This window comes from Glandiceps talaboti, chromosome 12, assembly GCF_964340395.1.
Source record: "Glandiceps talaboti chromosome 12, keGlaTala1.1, whole genome shotgun sequence".
NCBI classification, from domain to species: domain Eukaryota; kingdom Metazoa; phylum Hemichordata; class Enteropneusta; family Spengelidae; genus Glandiceps; species Glandiceps talaboti.
In genome coordinates, this window is record NC_135560.1 from 5,742,364 (window position 1) to 5,760,866 (window position 18,503).

At 38.2% G+C, this 18,503-nt stretch overlaps 1 protein-coding gene, 2 non-coding genes and 7 pseudogenes across 3 annotated transcripts in view; 1 reads left to right on the forward strand and 9 right to left on the reverse strand.

Annotated features, from left to right (window-relative positions):
* LOC144443871 (death-associated protein kinase 1-like) overlaps window positions 1-7,012 on the forward strand; it is a 109,988-nt gene extending 102,976 nt beyond the window's left edge. The window contains exons 20-23 of the mRNA XM_078133459.1: window positions 158-352; window positions 862-1,121; window positions 1,936-2,124; window positions 2,914-7,012. Of these exons, the coding sequence (XP_077989585.1) occupies window positions 158-352; window positions 862-1,121; window positions 1,936-2,124; window positions 2,914-4,143 (1,874 nt within the window). The 3' untranslated portion in view covers window positions 4,144-7,012. The remainder of the gene's footprint in view (window positions 1-157; window positions 353-861; window positions 1,122-1,935; window positions 2,125-2,913) is intronic.
* A 5,528-nt stretch (window positions 7,013-12,540) lies between these two features.
* LOC144444019 (5S ribosomal RNA) lies at window positions 12,541-12,659 on the reverse strand (annotated as a pseudogene).
* A 553-nt stretch (window positions 12,660-13,212) lies between these two features.
* Window positions 13,213-13,331, reverse strand: LOC144444088 (5S ribosomal RNA). Its single transcript, XR_013481817.1, has one exon. It is a non-coding gene; the product is annotated as a 5S ribosomal RNA (ribosomal RNA).
* A 565-nt stretch (window positions 13,332-13,896) lies between these two features.
* On the reverse strand, window positions 13,897-14,015 carry LOC144443985 (5S ribosomal RNA; annotated as a pseudogene).
* Window positions 14,016-14,580: 565 nt separating this feature from the next.
* Window positions 14,581-14,699, reverse strand: LOC144443916 (5S ribosomal RNA). Its single transcript, XR_013481720.1, has one exon. It is a non-coding gene; the product is annotated as a 5S ribosomal RNA (ribosomal RNA).
* A 553-nt stretch (window positions 14,700-15,252) lies between these two features.
* LOC144443998 (5S ribosomal RNA) lies at window positions 15,253-15,371 on the reverse strand (annotated as a pseudogene).
* Window positions 15,372-15,926: 555 nt separating this feature from the next.
* On the reverse strand, window positions 15,927-16,045 carry LOC144443996 (5S ribosomal RNA; annotated as a pseudogene).
* Window positions 16,046-16,610: 565 nt separating this feature from the next.
* LOC144443986 (5S ribosomal RNA) lies at window positions 16,611-16,729 on the reverse strand (annotated as a pseudogene).
* Window positions 16,730-17,294: 565 nt separating this feature from the next.
* On the reverse strand, window positions 17,295-17,413 carry LOC144444000 (5S ribosomal RNA; annotated as a pseudogene).
* Window positions 17,414-17,978: 565 nt separating this feature from the next.
* LOC144444027 (5S ribosomal RNA) lies at window positions 17,979-18,097 on the reverse strand (annotated as a pseudogene).
* Between the last annotated feature and the right edge of the window lie 406 nt (window positions 18,098-18,503).

Genomic DNA, 18,503 nt, shown 5'->3' on the forward strand with positions numbered 1-18,503 from the left:
TCATCAGAATGATAAATTCCATAATTACATATAACCTGTAAAATATTTCTGATTGTGTGGCGTTTCTCTTCATTCAACTACAAACTGAATGGCAAGCTAAAATGGTTTCCAGGTAATGGATAGTTTGAATGATAAGTTTTGTATTTTGTTTTCCTAGGTGCAGGTGAGTTTAGTGTGTGGGAGTTTGGAGGTCGTGAACAATACCACACTGCCTACAATCACTTTGTTGGTGATTCCAGTGCCATTTATGCAATAGTTTTGAATCTGGAAGATCCCTATGAGATTCAGTACAGTCAGGTCTGTTATTGGATGAATCTATTGAAGTCAAGGCTACCATTAACAGAACCAATCGGTAAGAACATAGTGTGTGTGTGTGTGTGTGTGTGTGTGTGTGTGTGTGTGTGTTGGGGGGATGTATGTATGGTGTTTGTGTCACATGATTTGTGTGGCATGTGTATAAGCATGTACTATGTGTGGGTATGGGGGAGTTATGTGTATATATGTCAGTGTGTGTGTGTGTGTGTGTGTGTGTTTAATCATGGCTAATTCTGTGTACTGACATTGGAGGTCCCCTCCATCATCTTATGCATGGTTTAATCATAGACCCTATATGTCTGTGGTTTAATCTGCATACACATGTGTATGTAGATATTTGTATGTTTGTGCATAGAAGTTTAAAATTGACTTGAAGAGTTAAAATGTAAGTTGTTCAGAGTCAAACATAGTTATCTTGTTTTCTGAACAAAAAGTACATTTATAAGAATCATGAAATTAGAATATAAAATGTGTATTACAATTTTAAGTAACTTTTCGTCATCTGCTTTTAATAAAAGAGAATGTTTCCTTACTTCCCATTTGTAGGATACTGCGGTAAATTTGCATCCCAGATGAAGGTGATCTTGATTGGTACTCACCCAGACACTGTCAACTGTCCTAGGACATCTACAGGAGAGTATGTCAGTGGAGAGGGTAATGTGGTTTTATACCAGATCAAGAAGATTTATGGTAGACAGTTTGATATCTGTGACATGTTGTTTGTACTTGATGCCCATGCCTCATCATCCAAGGAGATGAAACTACTCAGAACGTACCTATCTAATGTCAAGAACTCCATTATGAAGGTAAGTAACCAAAAGGTCATAGCCCCCACCCCAACCGTGATATGGGAGATGAAACTTATACTCACAATCACAAAGTATCTAGCTAATGTCAGTCAATACATCAATAATGGAGGTAACCCCCCCCCCCCCCCCCCATATGCTGACAAATACAAATATGTTGACAACGGGTTAAATGGCCCAGACTGTTTATTTGTACTGTTTACATATAGACATCAAGCCAGTGTACTCAAATTGTTTACTAATAAACAAACTAATTACAAGGATTTAGCAGTTTCCAGTAAAGGTTCCATGATGTATTTTAAAATGGACAAAAAAAATATATGTATACAAAAAAGGGTTGTTGGTGGCCAAGAGGTTAAAACACTTGCCTTTTACCACTGCAGTCAGGGTTTGAATCCATTCAGAGTTTGATTAAAATTTACCACGCTGTAAGTAAGTTTGATTCTACCGAACAACGCATGTTTTCCCCGGGTACTCCGGTTTCTTCCTGCACTAACACTGAACCTTCCATCTGTTATTGGGCAATGCCTTTTGGATGGTATATAGATAGATAGATAGATAGATAGATAGATAGATAGACAGATAGACAGACAGACAGACAGACAGACAGACAGACAGACAGACAGACAGACAGACAGACAGACAGACAGACAGACAGACAGACAGACAGACAGATAGATAGATAGAGAGATGAATAAATAAATAAATAAAAATAACAAAAAGTTTTAGCTATACTGAGTATTTACTATGTTAAAACATTGAGGTATCTCTTTACATAAATTTATAAATGTCTACTCGTTTCTGTTTGTTACAGAGTGAGTCCTGTGTCAGTACATTGTTCGATACTGTACTCAATATGTTACCATCATGGAGGAAGACGTATGCATCATTTCCTGTGATGTCATGGCAACAGTTTGTAGATTGTGTCCACAAACAGATCAACCCGCTGGCAGGGGAAGGACACTTCTATGAAATACTCAGACAACTCCAAAGTATGGGAGAGGTAAGATTCCATTTAACAACAATGACAGAGTGTGATGTATAGTTTTAACCACTGACACTACTATTATTGGGGCATGTCCTAGATCATGGAAGTGTACAAAAATAAAATCTACATGGCTTGTGGAGTCATGATGTATGGGAAAATGGTTAGAGTAGCCGGCTTCAAATCTGAAGGTTGCAGGTTCGAGCCCCAATTGCTGTCATTTGTTTCTGAATGGCTAAAGTCCTTGGGCAAGATTTGAACCACGATTGTGCCTCAGTCAACCCAGCTGTATCATTTGGGGAGCTGGTAGGATAGATGTTGTAATGTGAATGCTTTAATCCTACATGCATTTAGAGGCTGCAATGGATTGTATGCTCCTTAGGGAGCTGAGAAAGTAAAAGGGCCGTTGTGCCAATAAAGATCTGTGCCAGGGGTAATAATTGTAAAGCACTTTGAGCACAGAGTGGGAAAGCTCTATATAAAAACCAACATTATATTAACGTTTATTATTATAATATTGCACCTCTCTGTATCAGAAACACTGCTCTCTGTGAGTATAATAACATCAAGAAAACTTGTAGACTATATATTTATGGTCTTTCTATTGCTGTCTAATTTCTGATATAATTATGGAATCTCTAAATTTGCTTGCACATATCCTTTTTTTACAGGCTGCTACTATATTATCCCAAAATTCTAAAACTTTGACGATATAATTTGAAATTTCTCTTCACTCTGCAATGTTTGATGAAATTTTAACATCTTGATTATGAAAATATCTAAATTTTCTTGTGTTGTTTATTTCAGGTGCAATGTTTTGATGGCGAACTTCTTCGAGAGATAATTGTACTAGATCCCAAGTGGTTATGTACTAGTGTAATAGCACGGTTATTATCCTACGACCACATTGATCAAGCCACTGGTAACTACAGTCTACAGTACATGCATCAATTGTTCCATAATTCAGAAGAATTAGATGACTTGATTCAACTCTTAGAAGCCTTAGATATCTGTGTGCAAGGCAACGGTGCTACATGTGAATTTCCAAGCCTTATTAGAACAGAACCTAGTTCCCCAACTTTGTGGGAAGAATCGGATGAAAACGGAAATTACGATGTCTATGGCGGAATACGGATACAGTTAGCTGATTGTAATGGTGCTTTTCCGGCGGGACTCTTCCCACGGATACAATTGTCACTCCGGCGGAATTTTCAACAGGAGAGTGATACCTTAGACAATGAATTGACTTTGTGGCAGTTGGGTGCAAAATGTATCGGTGGCAATGTAGAGGCTTTAGTCATTCTGTCAGATAATGCTGAAGCCATTTTGATATGCGTACGTGGGCCGAGCGAATCAAAACAAGCATGCTTTATTTTCATGGAAGATTTGAGTCACCTGATTGACCAGGTGATTGTTGAGTGCTACCCAGGACTTCTTACTACTAAGTATATACTGAGTGCCTCACAGTTGAAAGCTGTCAGTGACAAACAGCCTGTTGATAGTCTTCAGATTACTGCCTTTGAGCCTCAGGAACTGTTCCAAGCTTTGCTGGAAAACAGGACTGAAATACAGCATGAGAACAACGACAGTATCGAATCATTTACAGATTTACTGTGTTTCACTAGTCAGAGTCTACACTGTAGTATCACATTTGGTGCTGATCTGCATCTCACACATTTACATCCACACACAAGGCGTCAACTCAGTATGTTACTTGACCCACCGGAACCCATGGGTAGAGACTGGTGCCTTCTGGCATTATCACTAGGACTCGGAGACAGGCTTCCCACATTTGATGCCATGACCTATGGAAGTCTGAGTGACTTGGAGAGCCCAACGGATCAGATACTTCAAGAGTGGAGTTGTAGACCAGACAGTACTATTGGAAACTTAATCAGAACACTGAAAGAGCTAGGAAGGAAGGACGCCGTGGATGCTGTCATGAAGAGTGCACCGTTATTTAAGTTTTTACCTCAACAGCAGATAGTCGAAGACACCCCAACCAGTAACTCTGCCAGTTCTGTGGCATCAAGATGAAATCATGAACAGTCACACACTATCTGAACCTGGTCATCCCTACAAACCATTATATTTCACTCACCCAGATGTCTTATTGGTCCTTCAGTGGACTGTTCCAAATAAATAGGGATGAACACGCCAAGCTGAACGAACAGAAAAATGTGTTTCGACAAACCTGCTGTTTGAATTGCAAGGTTTACACTGTGATATTTCTATTTTGTAATATGGACTTGTGGTTTTCTGTGCCAATAATTGGGCCACAACTCATAACATTATGAATGAATTTCATACTTAGTACTCCACAATGTAAGAGGTGTTTTTGATAACTGTTTTGTATTGACAAAAAGTCAAATTTCTCAGTAAGTTTCACATATGGTGCATTATAAGGACTACGTCTGGTTCTAATTTACCAGATTTGTTTTATTGCAGAAAATGGTTTGTTTTGGTTATTTTTATCATCGGAAAGCCAATACTTGTCAAATATCCATGTCTCATTTTGAATGGCACAGTAGCTGATACTTTTTAGTACTTATTCCTAGTGATAAAAATGTGGTTGAAATGCTTTATTATTGTTGGATTATATTTCCATAGACTTGATATAATGACATATTGGCATGAATTTATTTTTCACTGATGTTTGCAGTCACTTAGACAACAATACCAGATGTGATATACGAACACACAGATTCTTTATCATGACTGTGTATTAGCAATACATCATCTACGACAATGGTAGTTTTAGTCCGTATGTTGAACTTGATCAAATTGAAATGTAGTTAGAACCACATAGTTTTAGTTGCCTTACAATGTGGAACAAAAGTACCACAAAAAGTGACAGCTACTGTGTCTTATTGGATAAGCTTGCTTTAAAAACAATTACATACCTTTTAACTTGTTTTTCAGGGATGTCTACTACTTTTATTTATTGGTATTTGGAACTCCAAACTTTATTTAGTGAAGTATTTGAAAGTTGAAAACTTTTGTAGAGAACCAGCTGGCACTGGTTTTCTTGTGTTGTTTATTACATGAACTGCATGTTAATTACTACTTAAAAAAAGGTACATAGTTGTCAGGAATGCATGCATGAAAACCCTAACTACAGAACATCTATTCAGTATACATAACTTTATCTATGGCAGCACATACAAGGAAAAAAAACTGTCTGTGATGGCAGCTAAGAAGTGGGCTCAGAGAACATTTTGGCTTGTATATAGATACCTGACAATAGAAGACAGAAATTGTCCTGACTAATCAAGTAACAATTGAAGTATGTTGTATGTAATAGATCCTCACTTATAAAATGTGTTAACTAAAGATGAATTACACTTTGTTTTCAAAGTTCATAGCTTAGAACTTTCAATTGCTTAGCTTGACTATTATCTTCTCAACTCTTGTTTAGCAAATCAATGAACAGTTCAGTATTCAAGCCCAAAATTAGATAACATTTTCAAACAGCAATGGCTCAACCCACTAAAATACAAGAAAGTCAACCAGCAAATGTTTCCCTCTGTGATTGGGTAACTCTGTGTACTGTCTCCCTCTGTGATTGGCTAACTCTGTGTACTGTTTCCCTCTGTGATTGGGTAACTCTGTGTACTGTCTCCCTCTGTGATTGGGTAACTCTGTGATTGGTTAACTCTGTGTACTGTCTCCCTCTGTGATTGGGTAACTCTGTGTACTGTCTCCCTCTGTGATTGGGTAACTCTGTGTACTGTTTCCCTCTGTGATTGGGTAACTCTGTGTACTGTTTCCCTCTGTGATTGGTTAACTCTGTGTACTGTTTCCCTCTGTGATTGGGTAACTCTGTGTACTGTTTCCCTCTGTGATTGGTTAACTCTGTGTACTGTTTCCCTCTGTGATTGGCTAACTCTGTGTACTGTTTCCCTCTGTGATTGGTTAACTCTGTGTACTGTTTCCCTCTGTGATTGGCTAACTCTGTGTACTGTTTCCCTCTGTGATTGGCTAACTCTGTGTACTGTTTCCCTCTGTGATTGGCTAACTCTGTGTACTGTTTCCCTCTGTGATTGGTTAACTCTGTGTACTGTCTCCCTCTGTGATTGGTTAACTCTGTGTACTGTTTCCCTCTGTGATTGGGTAACTGTGTACTGTCTCCCTCTGTGATTGGTTAACTCTGTGTACTGTTTCCCTCTGTGATTGGTTAACTCTGTGTACTGTTTCCCTCTGCGATTGGCTAACTGATTCCCTCTGTGATTGGCTAACCCTTTGTACTGTTTCTCTTTGTGATTGGCTAATTCTGTGTACTGACACCAATTCATTGATACTCACATTGCATGGTGACACTACTGAATCAGATGTCATCTGTCACAGTGGGTAGATTTAAATCCAGTAAGAATTTAGTATATCTGGCCATGCTTCAGTAAAGTAAAATATTGAATATGATTTCCAAAGCATGTGTTGAGAGGAGATAGTCAAGATTAACCAAGTGACGGCTATAAACTACAAAGTTTAGGACCATTGCTAAAATATTCTTTGATTGTTTGTTAAGCAGATGCCTTCAATTTTGTTTCTTTTTTGAATTGCATGTGTTGGATTTCCTGGTCTGATTTGCAAGGACAGTTCTCTTATTCTTACACCCAGTACTTGGAGGGGGGGGGGGGGGTATTTTGAGTGTCAAGTCTGTGCATGACTTCCTGATGACAGTATCACTTATTTAATGAAATGGAAATCTCAGATTAGTGAGGAATTGTTATTGTCAGATTTGTTGAAGTTTGCAATGAATGAAATTTTCAACACAGTTCTCAAGGTGTTATACCTTACATTTCATTTCCCATTTTCTAAAATTAAATCTGATGATTTTTTTTTTGCAGTGGTTATTGAAATAGAACAAAACAAGATACATCAAGAAATTACATTTTGTAATTTTTTTAAAACCAATTTACAAATTTACATATTGTTTTTAAATCTGCATCTTTATTTAATTTTCACCTCCCTGCATGCTTGTAGTTGAAAGATTGCAAAGTACAACCTGTTGATCAATTTTTTGCCATTCATGTTTTTTTCATGAACTTATAGTTTGTTTTGTTTTTTTGTTGAGATTTTTTGTTCAAGTGGCTTCCAAAATGGTGTCTATAACAGATGAAAATAAAACAAAACTAAGATGCTGCATAATTATAGATATGTTGTATGCTTTTTTAACGAATTCAGTATTTTGATGAACTTTACCAAATGAAATTGGTACAGCATTTATTGAAACAAACATCATATAGAAATTTGTGTTACAAATATAAATGTGAAAATACTTGCAGAGGCCATGTTAGGATTTTTTTTTACATACCCATTTTAACTACTTATACTTGAGGCCACATTGGATTTTTTTTAGTTTACATACCCATTTTAACTATACTTGAGGCCACATTGGAATCTTTTTAGTTTACATACCCATTTTAACTATACTTGAGGCCACAATGGATTTTTTTAAAGTTTACATACCCATTTTAACTATACTGGAGGCCATATTGGATTTTCTTTTCATTTACATGCCATTGTTATTATATTTGGAGAGGCCACATTGGATTTTCTTGTTGTTTACACGCCCCATCATAAATCATATTTGAAGAGGCCATATTGGTCTTAGTATTACCATGTTATAATTACATATCAGTTTTTGTCACAATCACAGATACTTTGAAGACCTATTCAGTTTCCATGACATTTTTCAACTCAGAGGACACTGTCAGTGTACAGTTTTCCACCAAGCATTTTTTGGTAAAGGTACTTTTGACCAAACGAATGTCTTTTTGTCAAGGTTTCCTAAAGAGCACCAGTCAGTTTGACTTTTTGATGGCCGTATTCCAGTACCTGTCAAACCAGGAATTATATAAATCATGTCAGCAAGTTTGAAATATGCTGATACATAAAACTACCTCTCCAAACTTTGAAAAAAAGTCATTGATAGAGAAGTTCTTCCTTTTTACCAGGTCAATCTTGTGCATGGTTGCAGTTGTGAATGGCATAATTTCTGTTGTTATGGTAATATTGCATTTAACAGCAATGACATAAATATTGTCAGTTTCTGACGTTATTTATTTTATCGTTAATCCAGCAAAAAATTCAAAGACTGACTGATTTCAGTATTTGACAGGTAATATTATGTATCTGTGCTACCTCATGTCACGTCTGGTTCACTCTTGAAGACTTTACGGAAATGTACATTTCAAAAATGTATAAACTGAAAGATTCGCCAGCTCAACTGAGAAGTTTGAAATCAGGGAAGTCAAAAAACGTACAAAAAGAATTTGAAAATCTCCACATAAACTGTTGACATAGAAATCAAAATTAGATTAAAGTTATCCACATTTCATTCTGCAAGATCAGAGAGAGTGGGGCTGACATAGTAATTGGTATGGCCTAACTCATGGGTTTGCAGACAGAGATTGCAGATTGCAGGCATTGAGAAGTTGCAGATTGCAGGCTCTCAATTTTCATATGATATCCAATATGCAATGATGTCAATAAAGCCTGTGTTTAGGATATAAAGGAATACACAATATACATTTTGATTATGAAGCAAACTATCATGCACAATATATTGCAAAATATCGGGGGCAGCTTGTAATACTTGGAAAAATGGCAACTTAACTAACAAAGTGTACATCACACAGTGCATTGATATATCCGACTGTGATATACCGTACCTTATACTTGAAAGGAGTATACTGAGTCAGAGTTTCAAATCATTGCATGAACTTTTTCTGAAGTGTTACATGTGATTCTAAGTATCTAACAAGAATCAAGGTTGTGTACAAACACCCTAAGATGTTTAGTTTTGAAACTCTGTAAAAATTATTCCCACAGAATCATGATTGATACTATGATAGCAACGTACCCACAATAATATTGTTACTTCACATAATTTGCATATTATTTGCATATTTTGCATAAATTAACTTTTGTTGGATTGAATATTCATGCATTTATTAACTCACTTATGTATGGTTTTTGCATACAGTATGAATATTTATACATGTAATGTAACTCCAAAATGATTGCATAAACTAACAAATTTTATTAATTTGGTGTACACTATTTTTTTTGTCATGACACATATAGCATTATTATGTACATCTAATATTACTAACTTTTACACATTTCAAAAAGTTTCTGTTTCTAATGTTATTGGTTACTGCATTATTGAGCCTCCGCCTGGGGTTGATACTCAGTTGCTTTTTTCATTTTTTTTCGAACTAACTGACCCACCCGTCATTTCAAATCTTTGACTTGAAAAAACATTCTGAACAGACAACTCCTATGTATGATAGTTGCAATTAAAATCTGATATCATCATAAAAATCTTTGAATACTTTAGATGGACTAATACAGATCAAAACCTATCTGAAGTATGGTGCATATATTTACCACCTTATCAAATGAAGGTCAACATATTTTCCTTTTGTTAACTAAATCTTGTATAAAGGTGTTCCTTATAACTCCTGGCAGCATGTCATGAACTTACTACAAACATCATGTCAGTCTAGAAAATGAAATTTGAAGTCACAAAATTATTTCAGCACTAGATGGAAACGTTAACTAAATGTATGTTTCCTTTATCTGTTTCCTGCATTGAGCTGTTATGACTCTGGTAATTGAGCCTTCGATCTACGATTAAGATAGACACAAACTAAAACTATTGTTGTAACATGTTGATACATCGAATGGACTTCGGTTTAATTATAGTCTCAGTAGAGAGATGTCTCTGAAAACTAGTTTATTTAGGGTTCTATGAAATTGCAGTGCTGTTTTGAGACTTCCAACGTAGACACTATCTTGATCAGAGGGTGAATCACACAACAGAGGAACCACTATCACCCAGTTGTGTAATCTACCACTTTGAAGAACAATATATTTAGTTTGTGTCCATTATAGTAAACCGGAGGCTGGGTTACCGGGGTAATACTTCACTAGCCCTTAACTTTTCCTCAGTGGACATGAGAGCTATCAATAAACACAGCCACACAGTAAACAGGCTACCATTTCCTGTGTAATACAAATATTAACATGGGAAAAGGAATGCATGTTTATTGATATGTTTACATCCTGGCTTCAAGATACAGCTCAGAATACTTCTTATTGCAACTTTTTAGCTCTCTTTCTCGTCAGTACATTTCAAATAACAAAATCATTACAAGTAATTTTCTATGCTGATTTGAACTTTGTAGTAACGTGTTGTTGTTTTTTACTACCATTTCAATTTTAAAATAACAGAAATCTTCTTTATGTGTACAGACTTCATTTCTATATTCATGTAATTATGTTGTATTTTAATTCATATTTCATATTTATTGTTTGTGGTTACCATATTAATAACAAACTCCTTGATTAACATAAGGTGTCCTGTGTGATTTTCTCTTCTGAATATTACCGACATGTAATGGAATGCATAGAGGAAGTACTCTGTAATTGTCATATAACTGTATTAACCTATCCTACCTATTACCATTTTGATATCATGGGCCTGTATACTGTTGAAATAATGTACGATGTTTCTATATATACTCATCCACACAAACCACACATGCCTGTATATACATAAGTACATGTGGATAGATAGTTATCCATGAGTTTAAAATATTCCATTAATCCATGCATATTTGTTTGTTTGTTGATTGGTTTGTTTGTTTGTTTGTAAGTAACACAGTTCCTGGGCTCCCTGCGCTCAAAACTAGTAAAACAGTATTAATCTACTGAACGTAGTTCCATCAAATATTACATTTATTTGAACTATAGAACTGTATTAATTTGTCTATCCTATAAAAAGTATTCTTTATTAGCACAACTGAACTGATAAGGTTCAGTAGTGTGCTACAGGCATGGCAAAGTGTCTCTGTCTGTCTGTCTATCTGTAAACAACTTAAAGTCAAAAACTGCTGGACCAATTGCCATGATATTTGGTGGGTATATTACCTTGGGTGTCTAGTTGAGAAATTGTTCAATTCAAGATGATCTTACCACCGATGTGTGATTCGGGGTCAGAAAATGTGACTTTCGGTCAAAAAATTCAAACTAAAAAAACTAGTGGGCAGATTGGTCTGAAATTTGGTGGGAACATTGTTAGGGGTGTTTAGATTAAGAATTGTTCACTACATGCTTGATGATCCCATCAGTGATATGCAAATCAGGTATAAAATTGTGTCTTTTTGGTCAAAAATCTTTAATTCAAAAACTACTGTGCAGATTGGGCTGACATCTAATTGGATGCATCTGGGGGTGTATATATGAAGAAATACTAAGCACATAATAACCTCATAAGTGATATGCAAAGAAGGTGTAAAAAGGTTAATTTTGGTCAAAAACGTCTGTCTCAAAAAGTACTTGAGACTGAAACTTGGCAAGATGTTTCAAGAAGTGTTATTCTGCAGACTTTCACACAATTTTGACACAATTGGCCCTAGCAACCATGACAACACCCTTAGCAACAACCAAATGGCAGTATATTTTGGTCAAATAACAACATCATCTGGTAGGTGAGTAACCATTTAAAAAGATGTATGCAAATATCCCTAGCAACCATGACCACGCCCATAGCAACAGCAAAATGGTGGTGTATTTCACAAAGATAACAACAGGAATTCTTAGACCAGTGAGCAAACATTCAAATAAGTGTATGCAAATATGCCTAGCAATAAGACCACTATTTTTATATTGGTCAAAGATCTTCAATTTATATCCCCATCATCAGCAAAAACAAAAAAAAACAGCAAAATTTACAATGAAAAGGTCAAAAAATCAAAAAGTCTACAGCACATGGTATTCCCAGACGGTCTCCCATTCAAGTACTAACCATGCCCGACGCAGCTTTGCTTCGTTGATCGGACGAGAACCGGCTTTTTCCACAAGGTTTTGAACAGAACCTTTGGTATTTATCACTAAAAAGTGCTACTCTGACTATTCAGCAATGACAACTTCAATATGTACGTACAGTTGGTGTGCGAAAATACAATCCAGATCCGATACTTTATAGATTTCACACTTCTATATCATATCAAAAGTTTCTACACGGCACAGGTACGTAGTGACAGGCTGTCACAGGTGATCCTAAAGTCGGCGCTGTTTACACCATTCAATTGCAAGTTGCCCAACAGTAGTAAACAAACCACAGTATTGAAATACGTTATGAAAACGTTACTTTAAACAAAAGTTCGGTACATTAAATCGCTAGTTGAAAGTGTTTGTTGGGCTGCTGCATTGGCTGACACCTGGCGAGGAGTTAGAGCGGAATTAAAAGGAAGGGCCGATAATCATGACTTGGATAGTCTCGGTTCCCCAGCCTTTTGCCGCTGGAGGCTCTGCCTATGAGACTACCCCAAACGAATGAGTGTGGCGTCGAATTAAGAATGCATGTGATTAATGACGAGATGAATGATGGGTAAATAGAATGAAAAGGTCAAAAAATCAAAAAGTCTTCAGCACATGGTATTCCCAGACGGTCTCCCATTCAAGTACTAACCATGCCCGACGCAGCTTTGCTTCGGTGATCGGACGAGAACCGGCTTTTTCCACGTAGTATGGCCATAGACAAGGTTTTGAACAAAACCTTTGGTATTTATCACTAAAAAGTGCTACTCTGACTATTCAGCAATGACAACTTCAATATGTACGTACAGTTGGTGTGCGAAAATACAATCCAGATCCGATACTTTATAGATTTCACACTTCTATATCATATCAAAAGTTTCTACACGGCACAGGTACGTAACTGACAGGCTGTCACAGGTGATCCTAAAGTCGGCGCTGTTTACACCATTCAATTGCAAGTTGTCCAACAGTAGTAAACAAACCACAGTATTGAAATACGTTATGAAAACGTTACTTTTAAACAGAAGTTCGGTAGTTGAAAGTGTTTGTTGGGCTGCTGCATTGGCTGACACCTGGCGAGGAGTTAGAGCGGAATTAAAAGGAAGGGCCGATAATCATGACTTGGATAGTCTCGGTTCCCCAGCCTTTTGCCGCTGGAGGCTCTGCCTATGAGACTACCCCAAACGAATGAGTGTGGCGTCGAATTAAGAATGCATGTGATTAATGACGAGATGAATGATGGGTAAATAGAATGAAAAGGTCAAAAAATCAAAAAGTCTACAGCACATGGTATTCCCAGACGGTCTCCCATTCAAGTACTAACCATGCCCGACGCAGCTTTGCTTCGGTGATCGGACGAGAACCGGCTTTTTCCACGTAGTATGGCCGTAGACAAGGTTTTGAACAGAACCTTTGGTATTTATCACCATAAAGTGCTACTCTGACTATTCAGCAATGACAACTTCAATATGTACGTACAGTTGGTGTGCGAAAATACAATCCAGATCCGATACTTTATAGATTTCACACTTCTATATCATATCAAAAGTTTCTACACGGCACAGGTACGTAGTGACAGGCTGTCACAGGTGATCCTAAAGTCGGCGCTGTTTACACCATTCAATTGCAAGTTGCCCAACAGTAGTAAACAAACCACAGTATTGAAATACGTTATGAAAACGTTACTTTTAAACAGAAGTTCGGTACATTAAATCGCTAGTTGAAAGTGTTTGTTGGGCTGCTGCATTGGCTGACACCTGGTGAGGAGTTAGAGCGGAATTAAAAGGAAGGGCCGATAATCATGACTTGGATAGTCTCGGTTCCCCAGCCTTTTGCCGCTGGAGGCTCTGCCTATGAGACTACCCCAAAAGAATGAGTGTGGCGTCGATTTAAGAATGTATGTGATTAAAGACAAGATGAATGATGGGTAAATAGAATGAAAAGGTCAAAAAATCAAAAAGTATACAGCACATGGTATTCCCAGACGGTCTCCCATTCAAGTACTAACCATGCCCGACGCAGCTTTGCTTCGGTGATCGGACGAGAACCGGCTTTTTCCACGTAGTATGGCCGTAGACAAGGTTTTGAACAGAACCTTTGGTATTTATCACTAAAGAGTGCTACTCTGACTATTCAGCAATGACAACTTCAATATGTACGTATAGTTGGTGTGCGAAAATACAATCCAGATCCGATACTTTATAGATTTCACACTTCTATATCATATCAAAAGTTTCTACACGGCACAGGTACGTAGTGACAGGCTGTCACAGGTGATCCTAAAGTCGGCGCTGTTTACACCATTCAATTGCAAGTTGCCCAACAGTAGTAAACAAACCACAGTATTGAAATACGTTATGAAAACGTTACTTTTAAACAAAAGTTCGGTACATTAAATCGCTAGTTGAAAGTGTTTGTTGGGCTGCTGCATTGGCTGACACCTGGTGAGGAGTTAGAGCGGAATTAAAAGGAAGGGCCGATAATCATGACTTGGATAGTCTCGGTTCACCAGCCTTTTGCCGCTGGAGGCTCTGCCTATGAGACTACCCCAAACGAATGAGTGTGGCGTCGAATTAAGAATGTATGTGATTAAAGACGAGATGAATGATGGGTAAATAGAATGAAAAGGTCAAAAAATCAAAAAGTCTACAGCACATGGTATTCCCAGACGGTCTCCCATTCAAGTACTAACCATGCCCGACGCAGCTTTGCTTCGGTGATCGGACGAGAACCGGCTTTTTCCACGTAGTATGGCCGTAGACAAGGTTTTGAATAGAACCTTTGGTATTTATCACTAAAAAGTGCTACTCTGACTATTCAGCAATGACAACTTCAATATGTACGTACAGTTGGTGTGCGAAAATACAATCCAGATCCGATACTTTATAGATTTCACACTTCTATATCATATCAAAAGTTTCTACACGGCACAGGTACGTAACTGACAGGCTGTCACAGGTGATCCTAAAGTCGGCGCTGTTTACACCATTCAATTGCAAGTTGTCCAACAGTAGTAAACAAACCACAGTATTGAAATACGTTATGAAAACGTTACTTTTAAACAGAAGTTCGGTAGTTGAAAGTGTTTGTTGGGCTGCTGCATTGGCTGACACCTGGCGAGGAGTTAGAGCGGAATTAAAAGGAAGGGCCGATAATCATGACTTGGATAGTCTCGGTTCCCCAGCCTTTTGCCGCTGGAGGCTCTGCCTATGAGACTACCCCAAACGAATGAGTGTGGCGTCGAATTAAGAATGCATGTGATTAATGACGAGATGAATGATGGGTAAATAGAATGAAAAGGTCAAAAAATCAAAAAGTCTACAGCACATGGTATTCCCAGACGGTCTCCCATTCAAGTACTAACCATGCCCGACGCAGCTTTGCTTCGGTGATCGGACGAGAACCGGCTTTTTCCAGGTAGTATGGCCGTAGACAAGGTTTTGAACAGAACCTTTGGTATTTATCACCATAAAGTGCTACTCTGACTATTCAGCAATGACAACTTCAATATGTACGTACAGTTGGTGTGCGAAAATACAATCCAGATCCGATACTTTATAGATTTCACACTTCTATATCATATCAAAAGTTTCTACACGGCACAGGTACGTAGTAGTGACAGGCTGTCACAGGTGATCCTAAAGTCGGCGCTGTTTACACCATTCAATTGCAAGTTGCCCAACAGTAGTAAACAAACCACAGTATTGAAATACGTTATGAAAACGTTACTTTTAAACAGAAGTTCGGTAGTTGAAAGTGTTTGTTGGGCTGCTGCATTGGCTGACACCTGGTGAGGAGTTAGAGCGGAATTAAAAGGAAGGGCCGATAATCATGACTTGGATAGTCTCGGTTCACCAGCCTTTTGCCGCTGGAGGCTCTGCCTATGAGACTACCCCAAACGAATGAGTGTGGCGTCGAATTAAGAATGCATGTGATTAATGACGAGATGAATGATGGGTAAATAGAATGAAAAGGTCAAAAAATCAAAAAGTCTACAGCACATGGTATTCCCAGACGGTCTCCCATTCAAGTACTAACCATGCCCGACGCAGCTTTGCTTCGGTGATCGGACGAGAACCGGCTTTTTCCACGTAGTATGGCCGTAGAGAAGGTTTTGAACAGAACCTTTGGTATTTATCACCATAAAGTGCTACTCTGACTATTCAGCAATGACAACTTCAATATGTACGTACAGTTGGTGTGCGAAAATACAATCCAGATCCGATACTTTATAGATTTCACACTTCTATATCATATCAAAAGTTTCTACACGGCACAGGTACGTAGTGACAGGCTGTCACAGGTGATCCTAAAGTCGGCGCTGTTTACACCATTCAATTGCAAGTTGCCCAACAGTAGTAAACAAACCACACTATTGAAATACGTTATGAAAACGTTACTTTTAAACAGAAGTTCGGTACATTAAATCGCTAGTTGAAAGTGTTTGTTGGGCTGCTGCATTGGCTGACACCTGGTGAGGAGTTAGAGCGGAATTAAAAGGAAGGGCCGATAATCATGACTTGGATAGTCTCGGTTCCCCAGCCTTTTGCCGCTGGAGGCTCTGCCTATGAGACTACCCCAAACGAATGAGTGTGGCGTCGAATTAAGAATGTATGTGATTAAAGACAAGATGAATGATGGGTAAATAGAATGAAAAGGTCAAAAAATCAAAAAGTATACAGCACATGGTATTCCCAGACGGTCTCCCATTCAAGTACTAACCATGCCCGACGCAGCTTTGCTTCGGTGATCGGACGAGAACCGGCTTTTTCCACGTAGTATGGCCGTAGACAAGGTTTTGAACAGAACCTTTGGTATTTATCACTAAAGAGTGCTACTCTGACTATTCAGCAATGACAACTTCAATATGTACGTATAGTTGGTGTGCGAAAATACAATCCAGATCCGATACTTTATAGATTTCACACTTCTATATCATATCAAAAGTTTCTACACGGCACAGGTACGTAGTGACAGGCTGTCACAGGTGATCCTAAAGTCGGCGCTGTTTACACCATTCAATTGCAAGTTGCCCAACAGTAGTAAACAAACCACAGTATTGAAATACGTTATGAAAACGTTACTTTTAAACAAAAGTTCGGTACATTAAATCGCTAGTTGAAAGTGTTTGTTGGGCTGCTGCATTGGCTGACACCTGGTGAGGAGTTAGAGCGGAATTAAAAGGAAGGGCCGATAATCATGACTTGGATAGTCTCGGTTCCCCAGCCTTTTGCCGCTGGAGGCTCTGCCTATGAGACTACCCCAAACGAATGAGTGTGGCGTCGAATTAAGAATGTATGTGATTAATGACGAGATGAATGATGGGTAAATAGAATGAAAAGGTCAAAAAATCAAAAAGTCTACAGCACATGGTATTCCCAGACGGTCTCCCATTCAAGTACTAACCATGCCCGACGCAGCTTTGCTTCGGTGATCGGACGAGAACCGGCTTTTTCCAGGTAGTATGGCCGTAGACAAGGTTTTGAACAGAACCTTTGGTATTTATCACTAAAGAGTGCTACTCTGACTATTCAGCAATGACAACTTCAATATGTACGTATAGTTGGTGTGCGAAAATACAATCCAGATCCGATACTTTATAGATTTCACACTTCTATATCATATCAAAAGTTTCTACACGGCACAGGTACGTAGTGACAGGCTGTCACAGGTGATCCTAAAGTCGGCGCTGTTTACACCATTCAATTGCAAGTTGCCCAACAGTAGTAAACAAACCACAGTATTGAAATACGTTATGAAAACGTTACTTTTAAACAAAAGTTCGGTACATTAAATCGCTAGTTGAAAGTGTTTGTTGGGCTGCTGCATTGGCTGACACCTGGTGAGGAGTTAGAGCGGAATTAAAAGGAAGGGCCGATAATCATGACTTGGATAGTCTCGGTTCCCCAGCCTTTTGCCGCTGGAGGCTCTGCCTATGAAACTACCCCAAACGAATGAGTGTGGCGTCGAATTAAGAATGTATGTGATTAAAGACAAGATGAATGATGGGTAAATAGAATGAAAAGGTCAAAAAATCAAAAAGTCTACAGCACATGGTATTCCCAGACGGTCTCCCATTCAAGTACTAACCATGCCCGACGCAGCTTTGCTTCGGTGAATGGACGAGAACCGGCATTTTCCACGTAGTATGGCCGTAGACAAGGTTTTGAACAGAACCTTTGGTATTTATCACTAAAGAGTGCTACTCTGACTATTCAGCAATGACAACTTCAATATGTACGTATAGTTGGTGTGCGAAAATACAATCCAGATCCGATACTTTATAGATTTCACACTTCTATATATATCAAAAGTTTCTACACGGCACAGGTACGTAGTGACAGGCTGTCACAGGTGATCCTAAAGTCGGCGCTGTTTACACCATTCAATTGCAAGTTGCCCAACAGTAGTAAACAAACCACAGTATTGAAATACGTTATGAAAACGTTACTTTTAAACAAAAGTTCGGTACATTAAATCGCTAGTTGAAAGTGTTTGTTGGGCTGCTGCATTGGCTGACACCTGGTGAGGAGTTAGAGCGGAATTAAAAGGAAGGGCCGATAATC